At 41.2% G+C, this 24,198-nt stretch overlaps 2 protein-coding genes across 2 annotated transcripts in view; one reads left to right on the top strand and one right to left on the bottom strand.

Annotated features, from left to right (window-relative positions):
- The first annotated feature begins 908 nt into the window (after nucleotides 1-908).
- Nucleotides 909-24,198, top strand: part of LOC120457324 (cell wall adhesin EAP1) — a 29,665-nt gene continuing 6,375 nt past the window's right edge. The window contains exons 1-2 of the mRNA XM_039644831.2: nucleotides 909-1,350; nucleotides 13,070-13,309. Coding sequence (XP_039500765.1) covers nucleotides 13,078-13,309 — 232 coding nt within the window. The 5' untranslated portion in view covers nucleotides 909-1,350; nucleotides 13,070-13,077. The remainder of the gene's footprint in view (nucleotides 1,351-13,069; nucleotides 13,310-24,198) is intronic.
- Nucleotides 11,285-11,823, bottom strand: LOC120457332 (outer dense fiber protein 3-like protein 2). The gene is made up of 2 exons (XM_039644841.2): nucleotides 11,664-11,823; nucleotides 11,285-11,585 (listed from the first exon to the last, which is right to left on the bottom strand). Exons 1-2 carry the CDS (start codon nucleotides 11,677-11,679, stop codon nucleotides 11,362-11,364), a joined length of 240 nt encoding a protein of 79 aa, XP_039500775.1. The 5' UTR covers nucleotides 11,680-11,823; the 3' UTR covers nucleotides 11,285-11,361.

The following is a 24,198-nucleotide window of genomic DNA, read 5'->3' as shown; positions in this document are numbered from 1 at the left end:
CACAGAGGTGCAAAGTCGAGCTCAGCGACGAAATTGGAATTTCTGGTAATCACAGGACGACTCAGCAAGTTTAAAGAATGCCTCCGGCAAAGGCCTGATTCCGAATTGGCTAACAAACAAAATATTTTTCTGAGTTAGGTTACCCAAATGGGAAGAATGAAGGTTGAAGAAATCGAGTAAACAATTTTTTTCATTAGTCATTCCAATTTAAATTTGTATATTGGCACTAAGAAATTCCCAGCGGAAGCAACATGTTGCGCACAATCCAGCAACACGCAAGTTCACTTTTGCCGGCTCGCAAGTTTTGCCTTCGATCCTAAGTTCGCTTCGAACTTAAATCAGCGCCGACTCAGGCGGCTCAAGCTCAGAGATATTATACCTGGCCATAAAATGGCTATAAACGAGCTAAGCCTGTGCTTTAAAAAATTATTTCACATTTGTTTTTAAAGAAATTTCATTATTACATTTTATTTATTACATTAATAGTGAACTTGGTCGCAAGAGAGTAAAACTCTATGAGTTGAACCACTCTTCTTATTAGAACATTGTAAGTAATTTTAAATTATGCAATGAAAAAAACATTTTTCTATTTGCAAAATATAACTCAGCTCTTAACAAATATTTTCAAAATTAATATAATATTTTATTAAATTGCTGAACATTCGTTTTTCTCCCAAAAAAATGCTGGCTAGAAATGAGCTGATCCGCCATCGCCGTTCAAGCCTAACATTGCGACTTGAACTTGCCGCCGTTCGAAGACGGGGCGTGCATGAGGGGGCGTGGCGGGTTGGGGCTGGTTGGGGCGGGGATGGGCAGGTGTGCGAGCGAGCTTGGTTACCGCCGACGGCTGCAACAACAAAAGGCAAACATCGCCACTCTGATGTCGATTTTTTTGTCGGGCCGCGCTTCGTTTATTTTAGTTAGTAACGAGATTTCGAGCGCTCAACGTTGACGTCGCGGTTGAAAATCGAAAATCGGCCAAAGGCAGCAGAAAGCTCACATAAGTTACAGTGCGTACTGCCTACGGTGAACCCACTGCGTCGTTGAGTGTCCGACTGTGCGACTGTGTGCGGGCGCAGACATGAAGTGAATAAGAAATTGGAAAACCACTAAAACATAACATATATGTAAAATATATATTCAAAAAAAAAAAAACAAAGAAAAAAAAGTAGTAAAAACGCAAAAGAAAACGGCAAGAAACGTGGGTAAGGCCAAAAGCGAGGCAAAAACCGTCTAAAGAGCAGCAGCAATAGCAACACCACCAGCTCGACGCTAATCAGAAAATATTTCTTTGCGCCCATCGCGCGCCTCAAATCGAAAAAGCGCGAAATATTCATTTCGGCCCAAAACGTAAGTGTCTGCATGTGCAAGTCGATATGGGCCATATGTGGCCAAGTTTGTACAACAAGGCAGGGGACACTTTTAGTAATAATATATTGCAGTGGCAACAAAAATAATGCAAAGGTTGTTGATAGTCGGTTGCCAAGAGTGAAATTATTGAACAAGAAGGGTTTGCTTGGTGATTTTCAGGCCAGCGAAGCGGGGGAAAATGCGCCAAAATATTTACGCGCCGTAAATATTCAGTTTTGCTGCCATAGCCAAGGAAATATAGCCAATTGCAGGTGCTCAAGTAGAATATTATATTATTCACAGGATAGTTTTTGGAAATATTCCAACAAACATTAAAGGTAAATTCTTAAAAGAACAAAGGCAAGCTGAAAGTGAAAAATAAATGATGGCTGATTTACGTAGGCAAACTGCCAAGTTAAAACTAAAAACTGAGACAAAAAACCTTAATAGATCAGCGAACTTATAAATGAAAGAAAATTCTAGTGAACACAAATTGTTGAAAATATAATTTGTTTAAGAGCTGAACAAATTTAGCAGATCACATTTCAAAGAAATACTTGAAATATGTTTACCCACATTTCCTGTGAAATCGACGAAGCTGTTTGAACAAATCGTATGGTTAATTCGCAGTAAGTGAAGGATGATGTTTCTTTGCGATTGTTTTTATACATAGTTCAATTACCTGTTCAATACCCCCGATGGCAAACAATTGAAATGCTCCTGAACTATGTACCATTATTGTTAGGTATTGCTCTTTATTTCTGTGTACTTTTTGGCGTTCACAAATTGTTTGGATTTTGAGAGGCGGCAGCGGCGGCGGTGGTGACTAAGTGCTGATTTTTACGATTACAGGTGTTTGAAATGTATTCATAATGTATGAGCGACTCTGCTGCTGCAACTGATGTGTGTGGCAGATGAAATAAAGCCATTTGACAGCAGCCCAGACCTTACAAGGTTCATTGCTACATACATTGCTAGTCGTCACTGTATTTTTTTGTTCGCCCAGTTTCATGTAGGCTTGCTGTATAGATAATAAACATTAAGCTTAATGGCATTGTCGCTGGGCTATCCAGCTACCAACTACCAGCTACCACGAAAATAAAGCGAGTAAATCAACAATAAACAAATGGCAAGCCACGCGTGTCTGCCTTTTAGCCGTGGCTTGTGAACTTTTCTTGTGGGTTTTTTCTCCTTTTCCTACTCGTATATTTTTTTCCCGTTTTTTTTTTCTTTTCTGACAGCTTCTATAGCGTGTTAATTCAGACGGCATTGTATTGAAATCTTGTTCCTCAATTTTTGGCACATTCATTTGTGCGGCTTCTGGGGATTCATTGCAAATTAAGCGTCGCTTCTTGCCGATTATAGAAATTTTCGCATCTTGTTGTCGGTGGTGTTGTCGGTCATGCGCCCCAAAGTCAGCCGTAAATAAATTCGCCTATTAAGGCCGCAATTAGTTGATTTAAATTATTAACTTTGGCTCTCTAATGCGCCCGAGGTTCAAGGTTAAGGATGGCCATTTAGATGAATTGTGAGTGCTCGAAGTTCGTATGTACGTATTTACGAATAGAGGTATAAATCATTCAACTAAATGCATGCGAAATCTTTTGTCCGACCGCGTAGAACGTTGAGAATTATTATAGAATAATTTCTGTTACGTGAGATTAAGCCATATGCTCTGACGAAATCGCGTGCTGATGATAGTTCGACGATGTATTATTTTATTTTTACCCCACCACATATCTTTCACGTGCGCAAAGGCAGCTAGCCAGCTAGCCAGCTTGTCAACTGTATGTAGATGTGTTAACTAGGGAATTTTAGAGTGGTAAGTGCGAAGGGGGAGACATTTTTGTTCTTAAGCATATTCACTAGGCATATTTTCTGGGTGCCTAATAAAGTTATTTGCCATCTGCATATGCCAACCATCAGTATTTTGCCAACTAAACTGGGACTTCCTGCTGCCTGCTGCAAAGTGAAGCCGCCACAAGGAAGCTCAAGAAATGAATGAAAATATATGGCTAGCACATAGCTGTTGCCACTTTAGATATAGCCACTTCATTCATAGGCAAATACTAAAAGGCAACCAAGCCAAACAAACCAACCACAAATGGCTTGCAAAACGGCCAAGACGAGGCGACAGCGAAGAAGTCGCAAAGTGCAAAAAATCACTTAGCGCATTTTAACAATGCTCATTACCAATTTTGCAGAAGAGGGGCACTTGAGCCCCGCCCACTGCCCACCGCCCTCCGGCGCCCACGAATTCGGCACGTGGACCCATTTAAAGTAGTGCAGACAGACAATAAAACCAAAATCGCGCATATCTCCAATATATAGCCAAAAAATATTTGTGAATTTTTATGAATGAAACGCAAAATGTGTTGAATTTGAATTGCCTTCGCCTTCGTCTACCCATTTTTTTCAATCTGTTTTTTTATTTGGATTTTGTATTTTTTTGTTTTTTATTTTTTGCAAATATTGCGTGGCATAGGAGATACATGGCTTGCATGGCTAAATAATAATGAACATTTTTCAAAGACTTAAGCCTCTTACGTACAAAGTCTTCCAGTGGCTCAAAGCCCGTGGATCCATCAAAAAAAAGGAAAGAAAAAAAACAAAAAACCGGCAAAAATGCAGCAGATTAACCAAGTCGGTGTTACTACCCCCACATATGATTTTCGTTTAATTGCCACGCACTTCATAAAAAGTGAAAACATAAAATTGCCATGAGCATTTAAGCCTCGTAAATAAATAAGGCAGAAATGATTTTACACTCGAGTGTATTTTTTTTTCGCTGACTCTGTATTAAATCAATTAATTTGTTGCACATTCGTTACCAGGAAACGAATTCATATTTTATTTTTTCCTACGTCACCATTGGCTTTGAAAAATACCCAGTTGCCCGATTCATCTGAACATTCGAATGAATTTACTGAATTTCAATAAACGTCATATATTGAACTTTTTCCTTTGACAGTTCTTTGCCAAAAAAAGTAAGGTAAATAAATACAAAAAACTTTTAATGATAGGAAAATAAATAACTTATAACACTAATGGCGTCTAAGAATCAACCGATATGCCTGTGCCCGGATAAATAAAATTTATTTGTTTGCTTACTTTATTAAAAGTTCATTGGTTTACATTTAAGATTGCAATGGAACCCTGAAACGAGTGTCGTTTATATCTTAAAACATATTGCCCCTCGACAAGGTAAACAGTGCAAATACCTGTGAGTGTTTTTGCTAAATTTGTTCAAGATGACTTAACCATCGTCTTTCAATTTCCGGTCGCAACTTGATGTGTTTTTTAGCTGACTCATTTAAAATATTTTTTAAGAGAGTCGGGAGGAAAAACCTGCGGAGCCGATGCAAAAATTCTGCAGAAGGGACTTTAAAGAAGATTTATTCAGTTTCGGTAGAAATTCATGAATACACAAATGCATGGGCACCACATGAACTCAACGAAACAAATTTCACAAGTGACTTGAGCAGGGCTTTGTTTATATTTTTTTTGGGCGAAACCTGTTTCCGTATTTTTGCTCGAGCCAAAAATCATAACAAAACATCAACATTTTATCGGTTGAAAAAAGATGGGCATGCAAACATATTATTTTTGGAAATTTTTGGGCTTAGATCATTTCGATCTGAGCGAAGTAATTCTGCCAAAAATGCGCATCAAATTACACGAATGTGTGGCGCCATTTAGACAGCATTGAAAATGCCACAAATGCCAAAAATAATTCAATATGTGCGCCCATCAACCTTCGTACGTGTAGTTTTAATTAATTTGCTTTCGGAAGCACAAATATTGAAAATCGCCCAGGTGCCCTCAACAATTTCGAGGCGTGTGTAAAAATCATTTCGCATGTGGCGGCGGCCTCATTTTGAAATGATATTGAATATCGATCGGACGAACTGGGCTGTGTTTGTCCAGCCCCATTTTGACTCATCCGTATTTAGTTTCGGGTTTTTTCTCGGCAATACTATTTATTGCCGGCATTAATCACCGGCACTATAAAGCCGCAAATACAACCTTTTCGTCTGGGCAGACTTGTTTCGTCTCGACTTTATGAGGGTTTTCGGGCTATTTATGAATTCCCATTAAGCTAAATGCTCAATTAGCGCTAAGGCGTGATATTTTGGTTAATCAATGTCGACCGAATGCATAAAATATACTTTGCGATAAGGGTCAGAACACAACTGCGCTATTTCCTGACAGGCGAACACCGAGTTCGAGAAATACTGGCCACACAGTGTAGTAACCTGACGATAACCAACAAATTAATCATATAATTCTGTAAGTTAAAAGTAATTTCGCCTGCTATCGAAAGTAGCTAAAAATTCTTTTGACAATCATTACTTGCCATAAAGTTTCGCCTGCAGAAACTTGGTTCCAAGTAAATTCTCTGCATGGCAAGTTGTTGATTTTCGGTGTTTTTTGCTCCCCTTTTGTTGCCATAGTATCCACATGTAGGCGAAGTGCCACAAAGCTGTTGTAAGTATCTGCTGGATACGAAATTTATAACAGGGAGCAGGAAAACTTTCGAGCTGCCCCAAAACCCCGTCATCCTTCACCTTATCGCTATCCGCTACCCGTGTCCAAAATCGTAGTTACAGCAAAACAAGCGTAAACAAAAACCTTTGACGGCAGGCGGTCGGAAGAGGGGTAAATATTCATGCACAATTTGCATTTTGAGGCGGTGACTACTTTACATCACATTTTTGTGTCAAATCAGCGCAAATTTGAAGGCGTTTAGACAGCCCGCCCCAAACTGAGCTGAGCTGAACTGAAGACGAAGTGAACGACCCACGGATTCGGCTGGCACATGTAAGCCAAATTGGACAGCCCTCTTGGCCTTTCGTCTTGCCAACTTGCCGCCGCTTTTGGCTTTCGACTATTGAAGCCCCCCGGTTGGCGATGTTGCGGCTAGTCGCAAAATGCAGAGCACACATTTTAAACAAAATGTCAAGAACGAAACGTGGCGCTGACACAGGCGCACTCCAAAATGGAGTCATTGTCTTCGGTTAAAGGGTAGCTGCGTCAAATAGTCAAAAGCAACTAAGTAGGAAAGGGTGCTCCGGAAATTGTGCTTTCTTGGTTTGAAAATTAGTTGGCCATTTCAGCATGTTCTGAGCTAGCTTTGAATATTATTTCTATGGCAGCAGCACTAACAGCCTTACCACCCGAGTATCTAACTATAAAAATTGAGCAACTTATAAAATTTACACCACATAAATGTACCTCTTACCCTTCCCCTATGATTGTAGCCATTGTGTTATCCATTCCCCAATATTTACAAGAATTTTTAAAGTTTTGTCCTTAAAAATGCCTTGTGTCCTGTCACATCCCCCATGGCTCTATTTATTTTACCTCCTCCCATCCGTGCTGTGAAATAAACTTTATCGATTCCAAGCGCTGTGTGCATCCTGCCCGTCAAGAATTATTCAGGAAATTTCGCACACATCCTGCAAGCCTCGTCCTTTGGCCTGTCAAAATGAAAATTCGCATACGGAAACCACAATAATTGCTGCCATAACACTTGCTCTGCCGTCGATGACAGGCGGCAACAAAGTTGCTCGTTTCGTTGGCATTGGGTCGCTTGATTTTGTTTCGTATTTGCGTTTTTATTTATTTTGGTTTTGTGTATTTTAGTTATTGGCCGCTTTACAACTTGCACTGCACATTTTTGCGGCTTGGCCATCAACTCGTTTTTTGGCCTGGTAACAAGTTCAGAGGAAGTTGCGTCCGGAATGAAAAAAGTAGTGCACTGCGAAAGTATCTGAAGTCCGAAATCTGTGTATCTGTGCCGTGGCCCACATTGGCCGGCTATAATTGAATTCCCACGAATCGCAATTTCACCCCAAGTTCAAGTTGAAGCTGCGGCCATAAAAGGGCGACGGGAAAAGCCTCCCAAATTAGATAAACATGTAAATGATTATTGACACAAAAAGGCTGCTCCAGCGGCATGAATAAATTCAGAATGTGTAATGTGCATATGAATAATATGAAAAGGACACAACTGGCGATACAAATTGACGTTTTATTTGCCTTTCACCTGATGACAGGCGACAGCAGTCAGACATCCAGACAGCCGAGAAAGAACCCCAAGAGAAGGGAGGTGGCCAAGAAAATCAAGACCCAGTCCGCAGACCCAAAACCAGAAAACCTCAACGCATAATGAAGAAATTGGCCGAATTTGTCTTGGGCCCACGACGAAAGTTGTCGGGATGCGGCTTTAAGATAGAAATGTATCTGAATCTGGTGGCGGAACCAGGGTGGTTGCTTCATCGAAGATACATTAAAACTCCGCTCTCCCGCTTTGACTTTCAAAATGTGAATGCACTTTTGTCGAACGTGACAGGTTTTTGTTGCTCCACTTTTGTTTTCTTGTCTTGCTTTTTTTTTGGGTTCTCTTGTTTTTTGGTTTATTTTTCGCTGGGCAGCAGGAAGAAGTCGAGCGCTTGGGTTTATTGACTTTTTGACTCACATTAAATGGTCTTAAATTCCTGAAAACTTTTAATGCGATAGCTTAGTTTAAGCTGACCGACGATGACTTACTGCAGCTTTATGGGGGGATTCTTTCGGATGAGCAAAGTTAAGGTAACCGTTTAAAGTTAACTCAAAAAGCTGAATAAGACGAGTATGGCGAAAATGAGGTTCTCGATGTTTCCACAAGCTAAGTGGGTCAGACAACGAAATTAAATGATTTCATATTAATGGTTTTATTTGTTGTGATTAACTCGCAATTTTTCCCAATTCTGGCAAGCACATTAAATAGGCGAAATTACATTTTAAGCTATAACTTAAACAAGTCACGTGCGTGGAACAGGGTCGATTATGGTTTATCAAGGGGAGGTTATACCAAAAACACAAAAGCCCAATTCAGTAATATCAATTAAAATCGGAAATGGCATAAATAAATCCAAATGCGTGTGAGGTCAGACCGCTGCTACCAACTTCCTTTAACCCTGTAATGACCCTTCAATCAACGGGCATGTGCGTTTGTCAGTTGGCTGGGAATCAATTGCCGGGGGCTGTCAAATTAACATTATCTTTTGTTACGAATACGTTTTGTTTGGCCAAAAGTGTTTCATTGATTGCCCGAATTGCTAATGACAGTCAGCCGATTGGATTCCGGTGGTACGAATATTAAGCAAAGGCTGGCAAGTCGTGCATAATTTTTGCTTAGGATTTTCCCTGAATATGGCCAAATTTATATTATAGAAGTCTATGGTTCTGTATCAAAACGTTCAGAAGTTGTTATAGAATTTAAGATTTCCTTTTAATTCGTAGAACATGGAAGCATTTTGTGCAGTCCTATTTTAAATAATTCCCTACAATAATTGGTTCCAATGAATTGTATTGGTTTGCAACGCAGTTGTAACTTCCGAAGCCTTTCATTTGCCAGATTTTTATGGGCTAACTATGTCCAGTAACCACACCTGCCGGCATTTAAATGCAATTAAGTTCTATGTCCATTTACGATCCACGGCGATCATGTGGGCCCGGCAACCTAACTGGCAATTATTCATGTAACAGACCCAGACAGGCCGAGATCGTGCTAAAAATAAAGAAGAATGCATTGCGAGTACGCGCCCAATCCCCGCCAGCAGCCACTTAAGGGCAATCTTCGCTTATTATGGGAATAATAGAGACCCGCCTGGGGATCTAACATACTGAACGAGTAGAGTCGAGTGGCGACTGGTGTGGTGGTGGTGGTGGTCAGGAATAGAATAGAGCAGGCGAAAGCGACGCATGTGCCCCACTAAAAATAGACGCAACCATTTTCCAACCGGCCCGATGACCATGATGATGGCCCATAAACGCGTAGCCAAGCCGGCCAAGGAGCTGGATGCCAAACTGCTGATTGACATAAAAGAGCAAGTGGAGTTGTGCAAATAGGAAAATAAAACAGAGAGTAGTCCGTGCAAACTGGCACCAGTTATGCCCAAGAAGATGAATCAACATTCCGAGCGGTCAACGTACCACGTTCAGGAATGGCACGCCATCGAGGATGCAGCTTCTGCATCAGCTTCTGCTCCTGCTCCTGCTTCTTGTGATTCGGTTGATGATGATGATGATGGTGCTGCTGCTGATGGCCAGATGAAGATGGCAACCTGCGGACATGGCTCCATAAACACAAAGACATCCAGCCAATGGGCAATGCATCGAAAGAGGCTGCTTAAGCAGACCAAAAACCCAGTCGGACGTCCGTCTGGCGAAGATTAGATGCACTTCAAAAGAGTGCTAGACACTCAATTAATAGCTTGAATTGCAGGCGATTGATATTTTCACTAGGCTCTTAAGACTTCACAATACATGGCATCTTCTATTAACATTTTTGTTATAAAACTTTTGCTTTGATAAAAACTATTTAAACATTTTTTCAATTTCTGAGATTGCAAATCTGAGATTTCAATATAAAATTGATCCTTAAAGAAGAGAAGAATTGATTTCACCAATTCTGGCCACCAGGTAGAATACCTTTGATAAAGGGTATGCGGCAGGCAAAAATGAGCAAAGATTCCAGAACGTAACATTAAAATAAACGCGCACAGATAAATCTTGGGCAGGAGGAGTGGATCGAGGGCAGGGCTTCCAGTTCCCAGTTCCCAAGTGCCAGAGTTCCCGAGCTACTCCTCCTGCCCCCCCTGGGCTCATCCGCGTCCTGGAGCAGCGAAAATGCAATCAAATGCGGTCCGTTGTCGGTGCGTCCGAGTGTCTGTGCGAATACGTGATGTCCAAGCGGCGGTCAGCTCGAGCATCTGCAAAATGCACGCACATCGCACATCCGTGAAATTCCTGAGTCGCTGCTGCATGTGCCATGCATTTACGTTGACGTTGCAATTACAACTGGTCAGATGGGCGGAGAAGGAGGTGCAGGAGGGGTATTCTCTTCTGGCGGACTCAGTTAGTCCAAAGCCCTTTCCTTTCTTTGGCTTTCTGTTGGCCATTCCCACGCCGAAGTCCAGTGCATGGAGAGAAAATACCCTTCTTTTGTAATACTAAGATTTATGAAATGTGGCAATTAACTTTGCCCCAAAATGTATTCAAATGCGAAGGTGAAATCAAGCTGAAAAGATAAATGCATTCATTAAAAATTATGCATTTTAATTATCATGTCTATATGGCAAGATCAGAAATATGCGTGTCCTCTTTTTTGAATTATGGATATTATTCCATATAAAGTGCGTTTAGCTTGGATACTACTTCTTATTTCATGCTGTTTTTACATGTATGTAGATAATAACCAACAAACGGAAATATTTCTCAGTGTAACCAGCACATCCCCAGCCCAGGCAAGTCTTTCTACCACTGCCTGTTTACTGTGTGATTATTACAGGCAGCGAGGAAAATAACAGGCTTTCGCTTAGATGCCAGAAGCTGCTCCTTCGGCGCGGTTCAGTCACTCAGTGGACGACTGGCCTGGACTGGACTGCAAAGTGAGTTACTTAAGAGCTCGGCCGGCGGCTTCATTACAGTTCCACCAGTCCACCAGTCCTCCAGTCCACCACAAAGCCGGCAAACAGCTCAAGTGCCCTCATCTAAGCCCTCGTCCTGAAGTGAAGTGAAGTGTCCTGGCCAAAGGCTCTTGCAACAGGTCCAACAAGTGGTTGTCGCCGCATTGTGTATCAATTCTCATGCCACCAGCCACCGCAGACTGTCATTATTACCATTTCCCGATTTCCCATCCTTGCCATCGATTTGCATTCGAAATGAATGTGTCATCGAATTAATTGCAGAGTTAAGGGCGATTAGCAATGCCCGTTGCCATGGCATCGATTTGAATGCAATTTGTGCATCAATGTCTTGGGCATTAATTGAGGAAAATTGGAAATTCAATGCGGGCGCATCGAGTGGACAACCAGCTAAAGGATGTGTTCAAAGCTTCTATATAAATATTTTCTCTCACTATAAATATAATTAAATTACCACTATGTATATCACAACATCGAATATATTTGAAGCTGCTTATTAGATTTTACTTGGTCACTCAATCGAATCAGAATCGAATCTTCAAGAGAATCGAATGGGAAGGGGCTTCATCTTGGCGTTCCTAACGTACATGGAGAACTGTGGTCCCTCCGAGTTTCCGTAGCGAGTCACCTTATCCACCTTATAAGCAGCAGGACCCGGTCCAGGTTTCTCATCTCTACGGCGATCTATTCTGCGGCCGAAGGAGAACTGCGGTCCTTTCTGTCCGAAACTGCTGGGTAGCATGTAAGCTCCAGGTCCAGGTCCTTAAAAAAATATTCAAAATATAAATAAATATAATGTAAATATAAAAAACACAGAGAACACAGAAAAACACAACCTACCATAGTTCCTAGACATATTCACAAATTATTCGTTGAAGCAAATTTCGACAATACTAATTTAAATATCTAAGATTTGGCAGACAAGTGAAATTTTTGGAAAAAAATGTATGTGAGCCGAGAGCAGTTGAATTAAGAAATGAAACATTGCCATGTAAATCAATAATCAAATGACACATTGAACTCTCGGAATATGTGATTAGTAAAAAGATATATATTTAAGCTGCCAACAAATAATCGTTTAAAATAACTATCATTTAATGGGTAATGTGCAGCTGATGGATTGATACATTTCCACTTTAATTCACACACCCTGATTGATAAAATATTTATTTATTTGCATAAATTTACAATCTGCTTAATTATCCGTAAATCAACAGCTACTTTCAACGCCCAGACATAAAAGACAGGGCGCCAGTGGGCAAAAAAAACAACTCATGCCGATTAATTATTAACACCTAGGGCGTAAAAAACATGAATTAACTTTTATGCACACGCCACACTAATTAATATTTAATATACCTCAAATTGAACAGCATTTTGCATTGTTCTAGCCGTTGCCGGAATTCGCTTCACAGTTTTCAGTTGCGCACTAATAGATTGTATTTATCTGATGTATGCGATGTATCTGGCGAATACGCTCTTCGTTAATTTGCATAAAGCCGAATTCTCCGGCTAATTTTTGGCTGACAAATGTCAAATTCTTGTAATTTTATGCGTGTCCAATCTGATTGAAAGTAAAGCGTTTTATCAAATTAGGCATTTCGCATACCTCGGGCAGCTGAAAATGTTAACCGTTAACCAAATTATGTTGGCATGAAATATTCATGGCATGTTCGATATAAATCACTTATCATAAAATATTTCACATCTTTATTGTGTTAGCCAAACGCTGTTAAGAATGCGAAAAGTTGGCGGATGGATGCTAATTTTTCGGTTTCGATTGGCTGAAGCTTGAATCGTTTAAATTAATGTGTGCTTTGTGCTGTTTTAACAAAGTTGATTTAATAATAACTCAAAGTGAAGAAACTCAATTTAAAAGCTTACCAACATTTAAAGTAATTCCACCATATTATGATGTTTAAATGTGTCATAAATTATGTGGAGCTTCCTCTTAAATTTTAATTTCGGGGTCAGTTGTCAAGTCTTACTAGCACGTTGCACATTCCAATTGACTTTTTTTCAATTAATACTTGAACTCTCTTCCTTTTCCTTAAAAACTTTCCCCAGCATCTTGTAGCAAATTGGTCTGACATTTTTTCATACTGAAACTTTTTGGCTGATGCAGCAGACTTTGCATAAATTACGTAAAATCAATATAAGTTTGACAATGCGTGGCACTTACCCAATAAATTCAAGTTTAATAATTAAAGTTTAACTAATAATTACCAATTGCGATTTCCTTGCAGTTGCAGAAATGCACAGAACAGAAAAGCATTCGGAGGCATTCCAGCCGACAGTATGCCTCGAATTTCATCGGAAGGATTCCGGAACAGAACTGCAGATGTCTACGAAAAAATGCAATAATAACCAACAGCGACGAGGTCGTCGAAGGCGAACGGATTTGGGGAATCTGCTGGGAATCCGTGGGTCCATCAGCCTGGCTGCTTTGATGCTGACCATTTGCATGGCCCACACGTCGACTGCCGGTAAGTGTTGAAAACTGAAAAACTAATAAAATTCCGTTATGAGCCAAATGGCAGGACAACTGACAGTGCAAATGCCAATGGGGGGAATCGGGGCACTGAAGGCAGCACTGACAGCAACATGCAGCAGACACGACACACAAGCCTCAATTAAAATCACATCAATAACAGTCGCCTCCCACTGCAACCACCCATCCGCCCATCTGGCAAAACACCACCCACCCAAACCACCCGAAAGCAACCCAAACCACCCAAAAGCAACCCAAACCACCCAATCTACCCGGTGATTCCCCTTCAATTGGCACTTGGCGTGCCAGCTTAGCTTGAGGGTCTGGTTGCTGTGATTCGGATTTTGATTTATTTAACAATTTAGCAACAACATTGGCAATGTCGCAAGCTGTGACTGTGACTTGCTTTACATTTGTTTTTTCATTCGTAGAGGAGTTTTTCTTCTTCACTGGAAAAGGAAAATATTCGAAACTATGCAGCTCGTTTTTGTTCCATCGAAAGGGGGGAAATTACAAATTGATCGAAGCAAAGCAGTAAGAATGGAAAGCAACTTGTTCAGTGCCAATGAAATGGGAAATGTGGCGAAAGGAAATGGAAGTCCACATATATCCATGATATCAGAACGTTAACTGTGTTTGTTAACATAACATAATTGATAAAAATATGTTTCTTATCCCTAATTTAATGTGATTTTTCAGCAGCTCTTTCGTGAATTATCCGCTTTCGCAGGACTTTTAATTCATATGAACACTTTAAGCGCTCGTGTGTCTATTTATTCCCAATAAAACACCCAGCGAAATGCCGATCCACAACCGCAGTAGCCCCAAAGCATGCAGTGGATGGCAAAACAACGGGCCAAAATAAACTTGTCGCTGTAGTTCGGTGGGAAATTAACACTAACCCGGGCATTAGCTCCCTTTGAGCCACTGTTCTTCCAGCCAAAACAAACATGGCGAGAGGGAGGCAGGAGGGGAAAACGAAATGCTAGCCGGCTTTGGGCGCTTAAAAGTCCCCCTGAGGCCAAGTTTGAAAAGCGCTTTAATCGCTAAGCTGCGTTTAGGCGTCAGATTTTGTGTTGCGACAGGTCCACACCCCGCCCCATAAATTTACCTACGCCCCTTTATGTCCTTTGTATTTTACCAGCTGTTTAAACATTTTTGCTAACTCGCCCGTTGTTACAGGTGATACCCCGCAATGGGTGTGGGTATGCGGGATCTAAAGTTAGTCAGTAATGTTTTTTAATGTAATACAAGCGTATGATCAAAGTACTTTGTTATGATATTATAGCGTATAAGGAGCATGTTGATCTCTTTTGGGACTTAAACAAAGAAGTATGAATTCCTTTTTCCTTAAAATGACAAAAGTTTTAATGAGTCAGAGACTTAAGGTATGGTTTAGTTTTTTAGTTACATGTAATTGTTCCTATTCGTTGGTTCTTATTTATTTCTAAATGCGCAGAGCACAGTATACTACAGTCCACACATTTTGTACTCTGTTTTTTTGGAGCTCTTTGCCACAACGAGCCGCCAAATGAGGCATCCCAGGACGAAGGGCGGGAAGCGGATGTGCGGATATGCGGACACGCGGATGTGCGGATGCTGGGGTTCCCCGGACTGGCACTCGCGAAAGTGGCGGATGCGGCTTCTGCATGTGTTTGCTTGGCAGCTGCAATTTTCGTTGGCCATTTTACACGCGCTGCCAGTTAGGAATTCTGCGCCCAGTCCCCAATGAAAATGTTCAAGTTCAGCGCTGTGCTGGCGAAAAAAGTTAGCGAGCTTGGCCACAAAAAAGCGGTGTGGCCTAGTATGCGCTTTTTTTAATCAGGCCTGCTTAAAAGTTAAATGGCCAGTGCAGAACTCGCCCACTTTATCCAGCGAATTAAGTGTGGGTTAGCCAAGTAAATCCGAAAAGCGTTTGGCCTAACAATAAGGTCGAATGGTCTGGTCAAACGGCACGAAATTAATTTTAATTTTTTATGTGCACCTTTTTAATTTTCAATTAAGTCGCAAAGCAAGGGTTTGAATCGTTGGAATTGCAATTTACCTGAGGCCAAAGGGATAAGGAAAGGATAACAAAGTTGTTTTTGTTTAAATACACTCTCACAATTCTTTACTTTGAGTCTTTTAGTTTAATCGAAAAGGTATATACATAGGTATAATATAATATTTAAAATTAAATAATTCTTAATTAAAATAAGCTATGTAAAATCACGAAAAATCTAAATAAAATAAAATAAACACTTGGTTTACTTAGTTGAATGCGGCCAGAAGTACCCACTAGAGAAAAGGGTACAAAGGATAAGCGGTCACAGAAATGCCTGATTCTTTTTAACTGCCATTTTACGAACCTGGCAACAATTTCAGACAATAAACCGAAAACCAAAGCGAAAAATGGCACTCAAACTCCCATCAAGAGGCAGAAAAAAAACCGAAATGCAAACAAAAGACATGAAAACCGATGAGAAATGGATGCATTTGGGAAAATCTGGTGAAGCCAAATCAAACGTAGTCGTTGGGGGGAAAATAACCCTGTTTGTATTCTGTGTGCAGCAATCCTGGCCCCAGGACAATTGTCAAGGTGAAAAGGGGAAACAAACAGAAAAAAAAGGGACACTATTCGATGGAATATAAAAATGAACTACAATTTTGCAAATTTTAAGCACATTTCAGTTGCTGTGCAAAAGTCGTCAGCGTGTCGAAAAAACCGATTTGCATATTTACACCTACACAAGTGCAAACAGCACCCACACTCGTTCTGGCACACACAGATACTCGCAAACACACACACACACATAACTTGCATACAATAAATCTAGTGACGTCTCGAGAGAAAGACGTCACGTACAAAAAAGAGGTTGGCGAAAAGTAAGAGAAGCTGGATACGTTGCTTTTCCTGTTTCCTGCTTAAGTTCCTGCCCAGCTCTTGTTGTGTGGGGAAATCCTTACAGTCAGCGAGGATAGTTTCCCCGAAAGCCCCAAATGTCGAGCAGAAGGTCCTTGCATCCTGCTCCTGCTCCTTCTTCTGCTCCTGCTTCTGCTTCTGCTCACCGCAAAGTGACGGTGAAAAATCGTCGCCAGTTCACATGAAAATTGTCAGAGCGCTATTACGAAAATGAAAATGAGAATGAAAAGAAAATCGAGCTCATCATGTGTATATAAAAATATATATTTTCCACTCCGCCCCGACTGCGTTGATAATGAGCACCGTCGAGCGGGAAAAGAAGAAAACTAGGCAACTGGATTTATATTCATGCGGAGTACGCAGAAAAGTGCTTTGTTAATACTTTCGGCGTGGGAATAAAAGACTTCGTCGAATAGCTTAGTCGGAATGAAATATTAAACAGAAGCACTCAGCGAGTCAACGAAATTTAAATGTACAACTACCTTAAATACGTTTGTTATAAATTTCCTACTGTGTTGTTATTTATCTAGCATTGAAGAAAACATTGTGCTAACAGTGTTTACAGAATTGAGCGACCAACCAAAACACACCTCTTCCTCCTGCAGCCTTGTTTATTTGTGCTAAAAACATTTCCCCCGCAAAACGCTCGCCTGAATTAAAACAATTCCTTCGGAATTGATTGACTCTGGACCAACCTCCTCGTTTATCGCCGGTGGAGAAGACGTCTGAGCAGCGCAACCACATCATGTTCCCTATTAACTTGCATCCCGAACAGCCGGGCGAGCCCACATACTGTTACAGTGAATACCCCACTTCGTGTCCCTCCAACTTGGGCGTCTGTCACGTGGAACGGGGTAAATGGATAAATAACGATATGTTTACAGATGGCACTGGGCGCAGCGAGATGTGTATGTGCATGTGTCGCTGATTTATATGCGAATTTTTATATGCACAGTTAAGGTGGCACGTAGCCGAGGGACTCGCAACGGAGGAGCAGAGGAGCTGGAGAGCTGGGGAGCAGAGAAAGATCCGACCCAGGAGACAACTCCTTTGGCAGTTGTCAGTTGCCTGTTGCCTCGACAAACGAACAAACAAATGCGGCGGCGTCTGAAGAATTTGTATGCAAACAAACGGGACACACGGCAAACAGCCGGCAACTGGCAAACAGGCAGACAGACAAACATGCAAACAAACAAACATGCACACGACAATGTTTTGTTTCAACTGCGTGGGAATGGCAAACGTCTTCAAGGAGAGCCCGAGATTTTTATTTGGCATTTGGCCTTCTTCTTAAAGCTTTAAGCAAATTCTTAGCCACACTTGAACTGCAAAACAGCAAATAGCTGCTCATTTTTAATGCATACTTCATAAATCCTTGTCATAACTTTGTTAGCCAAGTTGCCTGGCTGCCTCCTCAACCTCCTCCTCAGCCATCATCCGCCGGCATCACCCACCCATCTGCGTCTCGAGTTTGTCTTCTTGGCGTTGCGTATACGCAACGTTGGCCGCGACACTGCAATTTTATGGCTGATGCCCGCGCCACCAACCGGGAAACTATTTATCTGACATTTATATGCAATGGCACTGCGAAAGCCATCAGCCATATTGCTAAGTTTTAGATCGAGAATCATCAATAAGCGTTGATAAGGATCATGCCTATACATTTTTTATAATATTACTAGTCATTACACTGAGATACTTAGCAGTATCACTCAAGTGCTGACTATTTTTAGCGTCTTTCGGTTCAGCTGAGAGCACCCTTTTCTTCACACTACATAAATTATTATGGTCAACGAAGGACTCCTCAACTTCCAGCAATTTGCCTCCAAAAACGATTCAACTTCAATTAGCATTACAATGACCCATGTCTGGCAGATGCAACCTTTTCCGTAGCTCCTGCCATCAGTAGGCGAAAAAAAGTTCTTCAGCAAACCGGAAATATTTTAATTTCCGTCGCGGCTCCTCTTTATTTTTTTATTAGATTTTTTTTACAGTTGCCAGCTTTTAGGCGCTTCCGTTTTTAATTGCGGAGTTTCTTGTTTTCGTTTTAACCATTAAATTAAAGTAAATACTTTAAGCGTTTGCCAAACAGTAAAAGCCATCACAGAGCGGAGGTTGGCAAATAAAATGCGATAAAAACTCAGTGGGAGTAGCGTTAAAATTTGCATAAAATGTTTTAATTCAGCCAACCGGGCAGGGATGTGGACATACCAAGTACCCCCTTTTCCTGCTTTTCCTGCCCGCATTATGTCCAGCTTGACATTTTAAAGACAACAGCTGCCCCTCGCGGCTTAATTGAATTGTTTAATGGAGTCTTACGACAACAGAACTGGAAAAAAAAAGATGCGAAAAAAGGAGCGGAAACGTAAAGGAAAAATCAAAACGGCATAAAATAAAATGCGGGTCAGAAGCGGATGCTTTCACCTTTCCTTTCCGTTCCTTTTGGGGCCCACGGCCACTTTCTCCGCCCCGTTAATTTAACGCCACTTGACAGTCGTAAAAAATGCCAACAAATTGTCGCCTTTGGTCAAAGGAAAGAAGTCCAACAAAGGGACAGAAAAATTCGAGAAAAAAATCGAACCGAAAAAAGAACCAGACACTTAAAAGGTAAAACGGATACATTATGATCATCGTTATCAGGTCCCCAGCTGTTATCAGCTTATCGGTCCGACTGGAGCGCATTCAATTTGCCATTTTATTAACCTGTCTGGAAAAAAACTACCTTCCTCAACTTCATCAGCCGGTTGGAAAAGTTTTGCACAATGGCAAAAGTTAAATCTGTTCACATTATTCAAGCATTTACGTGGCTTAATCCTAGAAAAAACTTTTTCGCCCCACCAGAAACCAAAAGGCAATATTTATCCGTTTGTATTTTCCATAGATTTTCAATACAAACACTCGGGTGTGTGCCACTGGGATTTGATGCCGAAAAAGTATATTTTTGTAATTTAAAGTTCGAGCACCATAACTATGCCCAAAGCGATGTAGTCACGTCTGGCAATAAAAATGAGTGTACTAGTATATATTCTCGGCATATGCAAACAGGCTAAGAACAGCTCTGGTTCAACGCGTGCCTGGCATTTCCTTGCAAGTCCTTCAGGTAATTCTATAAAGTTTCGCCCATAACTTTGACGGAAATTATTCGAACTGGATCGTAACTAAGTTTATCCTTGTTTGCAGCCAGGTTCAGAAGCGGAAAATCAGCTTTATTGGTGTATTATCTCAAGTGAAAGGAATAATTTATTTGGCTTATTGTCTCAAGTGAAAGGAATAGTTTATATTAATGATTATACACACACACACACACATGTATGCAAAGTCGCAATAATGCGTTTTAAAGAGCATATGAAGTGTAGGAATGCTGTAGCCAACCGGTTTGCCTTTTGTCACTTAAAGTGTGCAAACAATCAGCATACTGGCCACAAATATGTACAAACTTTGCCTTCTACCCCTAACTAACTGTCATAATACGTGCTCTAGTTGCAGCAATAAGCATAATAACACAGGGGAAAAGGGTCCTGTAAGGACAACAATGCTGTGAATGCTGTGAAACAGGAGCTTCAACTTCGGTTTGACTTCGGGCCAGGTCAAATGGTTAACAGCAGCAAATCTGGGAAAACTTACAACCTCACCGACTCGAACTGAAGTTTTCCCCTCGCTGCTGCTGTCGATGTAAAATTGTGTGTGAAATCGGAAAATTAGTCCCCAAGGAAGTTCGTCGCAGGGAAAGCCAAAGCCCCAATATGAACTGCGATGCCGGTGACGATGGCACATATTTTTCGGGGGAGCTTAAAGCGGCTTTAAGTGGTCATGAGCACGCCTCGCTGAGCAAAATCTGGCCAAGACCAGGAATTGGACCACCCCGAATGGAACTAACTGACTCGGCATGTGGCTGTTGGATGAGTTTGCGGATTCCCTGTTTGTGTAATTGTGGGTTTCGGTGTTGTTTGCCCAACTCATGACCAGTGGGCACACCGAAACTGTTGCTGTATTCATAGGGTTTTGGGACGGAGAGCACCGGAATTCTGAAGGAATACGTTGCTATTGAAAGGGGCGTTGCTTACGGCATGTGGTTATGAATCCGTTGAAATAATTGACTGCTGCGTTCAAGTAAATTTGAGGCAGCTCAGTTAAGGGGAATGCAAATTTAGGCAAATATTAGTATTTAGAATTTACTTATTTTATCGAAGTATTATAGATTCAAGTCAAAATAGAACAACGTTTAGCAAATTAATTCTGATTAAAATGTGGGGCAACCAACTACACAACTTTATTATAGATTTTAAATTGAAACAATATTTCACCTGATTTCCGATTTATCTATAATATCGGTTTTCAAAAAGTTGTATCAATTAAGTGGGAAACGAAGCAAATATGACCCAGAAAGTGAAACCCCATGCCGCCTCACATAACAGCGCTAAGATCTTATCAAAATAAGCCAATTGAAGAGTGGCCAAGAAAGCCAGAAACAAGCCAAACATGTAACACATACCAATGCTGTAACCCGCCTGAGCCGGCGATCGACCAATTACAAAAGCCAAATGCCAACGTGCTGCTGCTGCTGCTGCTGCCAACAGCTGCCACTTGATAATGGGCCCGAACATCATCCTCTTTTGGCCTAATGCGAAAAGCAAACAGAGGCCAAAAGACACACACAAAGGCCAAAACCAAAACCGAACCAAAACTCACACGTGTCGAGCTGCGGAGAGCAGCAGCTTCTAAAATGAAAAGTGTTAAAAACTTTTACTTTCAGTCCGAGCTGGTTTGTCTCCGTGTTTTTTCCCCTTTTCTGTTTGCTTTTTTTTTATTATATTTAGTTTGGTTTGGTTTGGCTTGGCTTGGCCTAGAGCGAAGGGCCAAGCCGGCATGTAAATTAGCTTTTGAAGAGCCAAAAGCCAAGAGACGCTGGCCAACAAGTGGCGCGCGCTCGTCTCCGTCTCGCTGCGGGTAATTATATTGTGGTCACGTCCCGGCGAGGCATCTGTTTTATGGAGTGTTACACTTTAACGCCGATCTGCAGAGCTCTTCCCCCGTGGAAAAAGAAAGAGTGCTGCTAATGACAACTGGGGGTAAATTGAAAAGAGCTCACAGTTGGCCACCACTCCACCAAGGACTCACATTTGACTGGGCTTTGTGGCGGCCAACACGGCGTATGATTAATAAATAGTTATTGAAGGTATCAAGCGAAAGCGAACTTCTGTGCTTTGCAAAGGGTTTTCATTTGATACTCAACTTTAATAATAAGCAGCATGAATTTAAGTTCAATACAATATTTAACTGAGAATGAAATCACTCATTCAACCGTTGAGCTTATGCCTTTTTTTGGACTTTTTGAAACCAGTTGCCACACGCAGATGAAAGCATTCATTTGGGATGAACTCGCGTACAGCGGCGTAATTATTGCCATTGCTTTTGATTACTGAAATTAATCACTCGTTGCAATATTATTTCCCCGTGAAATGTATCTACCAATAAGCAGGCTACTGCTGTCCACCTGCCAACCCACATGCCCACATGTGATTACTCAAATTGCTACAATTAAGCCGAATGAGCACGTGAGGCTGACAGAGGGTATCATCTCCATGGGTCCACCAAAGTTCCCAGATCTTGGCCATGGGCTGGAGGGATAATGCGCCTAATGACAGGCCAAATGGTGGGCGAGCTGGGGTTATGCCATTATTAATTTAAATAGCCCATGGACAGCGACGTGGTGACAGGAAGGGGGATTACTCGGGGATTGTAACTGGGCACACAGCTACTGTTGCCCACATGCCAATTCCGGGCACTAATGCCAATTTCAATTTGAATTTTCACTGTGCCAAATTGTTTGAGTTAACACTCAAGTGATTACTGTGGCATTTCACACGGCTGTGCTGATAATTCGATAACTTGTCAAGCCCTTTGCATTGCAATGCAGTGTGTGGTAATTACATTAGATAAAACTGTGCTTTGTAAGTTAATGTTTTCTTAAGCTATTAGAAGTAATTATTTTGCAAGGAAAGTGATGCAATGCATAAGATACTGCTTTATATTCCTACATCTTCTAATTTGCAATCAGACTAATGTTTCTGAAAGAGAACACGTCATACAACCAAATAGCTTATAATATCAAGCTAATACTTTTAGCTCTATAAATTAAACTAATTTGGCTCTCGTTTTTACTAGCTATGCAAATGAGGCAATTTAAACGGTTTCTTTAAGTACCGGAACATTTTCTTTAAAGCTTATTAAAGTCTTGATTGATTCCGTCATAATACCAACTGTGTCCAAATTTAACTTTGTTCACTCTGCCATATGAATTCCACTCCCACTTTTTTATCAGCCAGCTTATTTCGCTTCGCGCATATCACCTGCCATTAAACCGTATAATTTGTTTTCTTAGGTTTTTTGCTTGTTGGGCGATGAGTTGTGTTTTTTGCTTGGGATTTGGAGACAAAAAGTGTCTGCCATTTGCCTGGCGTCGCCTTTTGGCCCACCTCATCCATCATCTTTGTCCAGAATGATGACAAGTGCAACAACGGGCTGAGAACACTCAAAAAGCTCATTTGTTGTCATTTGTTGTCGTTTGTCCGTCTGTCAATCTGTCCCTCCGTCCATCCGCCGTATTTTGATTGTTTTTCATTGTTTTTGCTTTCGTTTTGAATGCCATTTAAGCGTCAATTTGAAATCGCATTCACAACTGCCTGACTTACGCGCCGCTGGTTTCTCGGCTTCCGTTGACATTCCCCATGGAAACAATGGAATTATCATCGGTATATACAAGTATACTACAGCATCATGTCTATAAGCATGACGGCATGTTCTTGTTACCAATTTTGAGTTTTGTTTGACATGCATGCAGAGATCGGATTGCTAACACATTCTTAATTCTTCAATCCGGCAACTGCTTGTCATTCCAGCTTATTAAAAGTACTCGTATATTGATTTTGTACATATTTCTTGCAATATTAATAGTGCATAATCCTATGAGTTTTAGAATCAACTTAAGCAAATATTATTTTATGCCATTGCAAATTCCCCCAGCTGTGCTACTAATGCCTATTTCATAATTCATATTGAAGCTGTCCCTTTGGAAACCCGAACAACTTAGCCCCGATAAAATTGCAATTACACTCACAATTCATGGGCCAGGAATTTCTTTATTGCGTTCGACTGAGCAGAAGTCATGTCAAACTAGCACATTTTCCTCTGTCTAACTAACCGCAAACTGCTTGGGAAAACTGAAGGAGCGACCAGATGAACCGACCGCCGCAACGATTTAAACGCTCGGCGGAAATTTAGCTGGGGGAAAATGCGCCGGAAAAGCGAGGTGCGGATAGCTCCGGGAAAGCCACTTGGTGGAAATGTAATAATGATGGAAAACATTTTCTGGACGGCGCTGAAGTTGAGTAGTTTATGAAGTGTAGGCGAGGGCGGCCAGACAATTTTCCGCAATTTCCACGGTCGCTGGCTCGACTTTCCCGGGATGATTTGTTATTGCTGTTGGTTTCGGCTATATAGGCGTTTATAGCCGCTCGTATTTATCAATGATGCTAAGTATTATTAATAGTGCGGTTCAGTGGTGTGGTTCCCCGGGGCAGGCTGTCAAAAATTTGCTCCAACTCGCGTTGTTTTTAATGGATATTCAGCTGATAAAATCCAGCCTAAAGTGGGTATCAACCAGACAGGCGACCCCCTTTAAATCCCCTAACCCAACGCCCCTGGCACCGAAAGCCATTCTAGGCTGTGGATCTTAGCCGGCATTTCGCTTGTTTGCCAGCTTGTTTATAACAATTGCCCGGAGTTGTGCTTATCATTTATCACGACAAAATAAAAACAACATTAATTTAGAATCAATGACATTTATGGGTATGAATCAGCTGCCATTGCAGCGGCAAATCGCGTCACATTTACACGCATTTGCATAATAACTTTCTGCCTTGCGGAAAACAATCAAAACCTAATTTACAATGCAATTTCACAGCCAGCAATTTATTGTCACT

Source organism: Drosophila santomea, chromosome 2L, assembly GCF_016746245.2.
Source record: "Drosophila santomea strain STO CAGO 1482 chromosome 2L, Prin_Dsan_1.1, whole genome shotgun sequence".
Classification (NCBI taxonomy): domain Eukaryota; kingdom Metazoa; phylum Arthropoda; class Insecta; order Diptera; family Drosophilidae; genus Drosophila; species Drosophila santomea.
The sequence above is the reverse complement of the archived record's forward strand: the minus strand, read 5'-3'. Positions and strand labels throughout refer to the sequence as shown.